The 3,860-nt window shown below is 38.9% G+C and overlaps 1 protein-coding gene across 1 annotated transcript; it reads right to left on the bottom strand.

The window, feature by feature from the left end:
- Positions 1 to 3,002: 3,002 nt before the first annotated feature.
- LOC106339299 lies at positions 3,003 to 3,596 on the bottom strand. The gene has a single exon (XM_013778091.1). The coding sequence runs from the start codon at positions 3,594 to 3,596 to the stop codon at positions 3,003 to 3,005; it is 594 nt and encodes a 197-aa protein (XP_013633545.1).
- Between the last annotated feature and the right edge of the window lie 264 nt (positions 3,597 to 3,860).

Genomic DNA, 3,860 nt, shown 5'->3' with positions numbered 1-3,860 from the left:
CCTAGAAAGTAAGTTCACAGCCAGCAAAGCTGATGTATGGTCGTGTGTGGCCAGCTAAATACATCAGAGCTCCTATGGCACTGAGATAAGGCACTTCGGGACCAAGGACTTCCTCATTTTTCTTCTTCGGACCAAATGGGTCAGTGTCCGGACCAAGACTTCTCACGACCATGGGGCTAGTCAATGGGTGAGATTGGTCCATATTAAATCTTTTGAGTACTTTTTCTATATATACCTTTTGATGCACAAGAATTCCATCGTTCATATACTCAAGTTTCAATCCCAAACAAAACTTTGTTTTTCTAAGATCTTTCATCTCAAATTCTTTCTTGAGATATTCAACAGTTAGGGAAATTTCTCCAGAGGTTCCTAGGATATTTAAATCATCTACATATACTGCAATGATTACAAAACCCTTATTGAACTTCTTTATGAATATGCATGGGCAGATCTGGTCGTTTTTGTATCCTTCTTTCAGGAGATATTCGGACAGTCTATTGTACCACATTCGACCTGATTGCTTTAATCCATAAAGAGACTTGTTCAATCTGATACAATGTTGTTCTCGAGAACTCTCTTTGTTTTTCAATTCAATACCATCTGGAATTTTCATGTATATCTCATTATCCAGTGGACCATATAAGTAGGCAGTTACAACATCCATTAACCGCATATCAAGACCTTCTCTTACAGCCAGACTTATTAGAAATCTTAAGGTCGTAGCATCCACCACAGGGGAATAAGTTTCCTCATCATATATTCCTGGTCTTTGTGAAAATCCTTGTGCAACAAGTCATGCTTTATATCTCACAACTTTTCCTTTCTCATTTCTTTTTCTCACAAAAACCCATTTGTATCCCACTGGTTTTATGTTGTGAGGTGTCCGGATGATCTGTCCAAACACTCCTCTCTTTTTCAGTGATTCTAACTCCACATTAATGGCTTCTTTCCATTTCAACCAATCTGGTCGTTGCATACATTCTAGTATAGATGTGGGTTCTAGATCCTTATTATCCATCAATTCGACTGCTACATTATAAGCAAATATATCATTCATGTCGACATGTTTTCTGTTCCATTTCCTTCCAGACATGACATAATTTATTGAGATCTCATTATTGTCAGGAACTTCATTACCTTGATTCTTAGCGTCCCAAGTATCTTTTGGTGGTACATGAGTTTCCTTTTCCATGTCTAGAGTTTCCACTTTGTCGGATTTCTTTGCACTCTTTCTTTTCCGAACTTCTTTGTCTTTGGAACCTACTGGTCTACCACGTTTCAATTGTGGTTTAGACGTAGTAGCAGCCTGATTATGTCCATCACGGACATCAAGTCTTATTGGTGCATTTGCAGCTGGTATGTATGACTTGGTTACTCTATTTGGGTCAGCAAAGGAATCTGGCAATCTGTTGGCTAGCTCTTGAAGATTTATAATCTTTCGGACTTCTAGATCACAATCTTTAGTCCGAGGATCCTGCCATGTTAAGGATGTTTGATTCCATTTTATATCATGTACCAGCTTACCATAATCTCCCCCTAATGCTGGATACTGGGATTCATCAAAATGACAATCCGCGAACCTGGCCTTAAACAAATCACCTGTTGTTGGCTCTAGGTACTTAATAATAGAAGGGAAATCGTATCCAACATATACTCCCATCCTCCTCTGAGGTCCCATCTTTGTTCTCTGTGGTGGTGCTATAGGCACTTGGACGACACATCCAAAAACTCTTAGATGGGATATATCCCCTGTTCTAAAACGCGGCCGCCGTGACCGGATTTGCGGCGGTTAAACGCTCGGCGGTCCCTGGCCGTGGCGATTGATCCCAACTCGGCGAACTAGGCGGCTGATACAAAAAAATCTTTGTTTTTCGTCATTCTGATACTTGAAATCGTTTAATGGATAGCTAATGTGTTGTTTTTAAGTGTAAATCGTGATTAAACAGCAACAATAGTTAAGATTAGAAGAATAAATCAATGGCGGCGAGGAAGGAAAATTGCAGAACCTAGAAAACCCTAATGATTTAATGAGAAAGACGACAAGATATTTACAAAAATTCCACTCATTTATTTTTTGGTAAAAAAAGCAAAAAATAAGGAGAAGGGGGGATTTGAACTCGGGTCTAAGGGATATTAGAGTAAAACCGTTACCACTATGCCACCGCAACTTTCTCAGATATGAATACATAAACTACATATTATATATATACGTATTTAAAAATATAAAATAGACTTAAAACTAGGCCCCGCGTAATCCCCGATTAATCTCCGATTTTTTCTTTAGGCGCTAGGCCCAACCCGATCGCCCGACTAGCGCCTACCGCGTTCCGGAACTGGGGATATATCTGGCTCATGACCCGTTAGTAGTTGGGATGGCGAGTATTTGTGCTCACTAGATGGCCTGATGCGAATTAGCTTAGCTGCATGTAGTACTGCATGTCCCCAAGCTGATACTGGGAGTTTGGTATTCATTAAGAGTGGCCGGGCAATCATCTGGATCTGTTTTAAAGGATTCAGCCAGGCCATTCTATTCCACTTTTCATTCTTCAAAAACAATAATCATAAAGTTAATGAATAATAATAAAATTTTCAGAGATGTTATCTTTAATTAATTCTTAGGCATATGAGAAATAAAAAAAAATTATTCATTCATAAGGATAAAGTTAAATCCAAAGGAAAACTCTGATAAACAATCTTAAAGAACACCAAATCCAGGGGAAAACAATAAAAAAATGATATGGAATTTTAATTCCTTATTTCAGTATGTCTGAAGTTTCAAACTCCATGTGATCAACTTTTTCTGACTCGTGCTGGTGATCCTGGACGTGTTCCAAGTCATCATCATCATCACCATCATATCCGGGGAAAACAATAAAAAAACGATATGGAATTTTAATTCCTTATTTCATTATGTCTGAAGTTTCAAACCCCATGTGATCAACTTTGTCTGACTCGTGCTGGTGATCCTGGACGTCTTCCAAGTCATCATCATCATCATCATCTTATCCCGTGTCTCGAACCATGTTAGCTTCCGGGTTTCTTTTTAAGCTCTCCATGTGAAGCTCACACAAATGCTTAGGAGTTTGGCAATTCTTTGCCCAATGATTACCCATACCACATCTGTGGCATCGATCAGCTTTGATCTGTGGTTTAAAAGACACACTACGGCCTCGGCCACGTCCACAATATGTGGCGAAATTCCTCTCTCTATACTGCTGTTGCAAAACCATGTTGGTTTGAGGAAACGTGGAGAGAGTTTTATTAAGCATCTCTTCCTCGGTTACTTTTTCACCACATAACCTTAACAAGGACACAATTCTGAACAGGACTGAGTTGTACTCGTCTACTGATTTGTAGTCCAAGAACCTTATGTGTTTCCAATCATATTGAGCCTTTGGAAGCAACACCGTTTTCTGGTGGTCATATCTTCGCTGTAAAGCGATCCAAAGGTCATATGGATTTTCCATGGTCATGTACTGAGTTTTCAAGTTCTCTTGGAAATGGTGGCGCATCATGTAGATAGCTCTATACTTGTCTTTGTCACTGGAATTGTTGTCTTCGGTGATTGTGTCACCAAGATCTTTTGTTCGCAGCATGATTTTTGCATCAAGCGCCCATTCTAGGTAGTTGTCACCATTGCTTTTCAAAGCACTGAAATCAAGATTCGCAATTTTTTACATCTGAAAAATATTTGTAGTTTATCCCCATTAGTAAGAAAATAATCGGATCATTCACATACTCTTTCAGTCGGGTACAAGCAATGCAAGTAAATAACAATATTTTTTTCAATGATCCAAACGATTTCATGTATATGCAGGAAGGTAAAGTTAAACCTATGCATCTAGGATAAAGATAAATCC

Source organism: Brassica oleracea, chromosome C1 (genome assembly GCF_000695525.1).
Source record: "Brassica oleracea var. oleracea cultivar TO1000 chromosome C1, BOL, whole genome shotgun sequence".
Lineage (NCBI taxonomy): Eukaryota > Viridiplantae > Streptophyta > Magnoliopsida > Brassicales > Brassicaceae > Brassica > Brassica oleracea.
This window is presented reverse-complemented; position numbering and strand designations above follow the sequence as displayed.

Bases quoted from the DNA above. Each gene is read 5' to 3' on its own strand.
- LOC106339299 (XM_013778091.1), bottom strand. From the start codon at position 3,596: ATGCTGCGAACAAAAGATCTTGGTGACACAATCACCGAAGACAACAAT.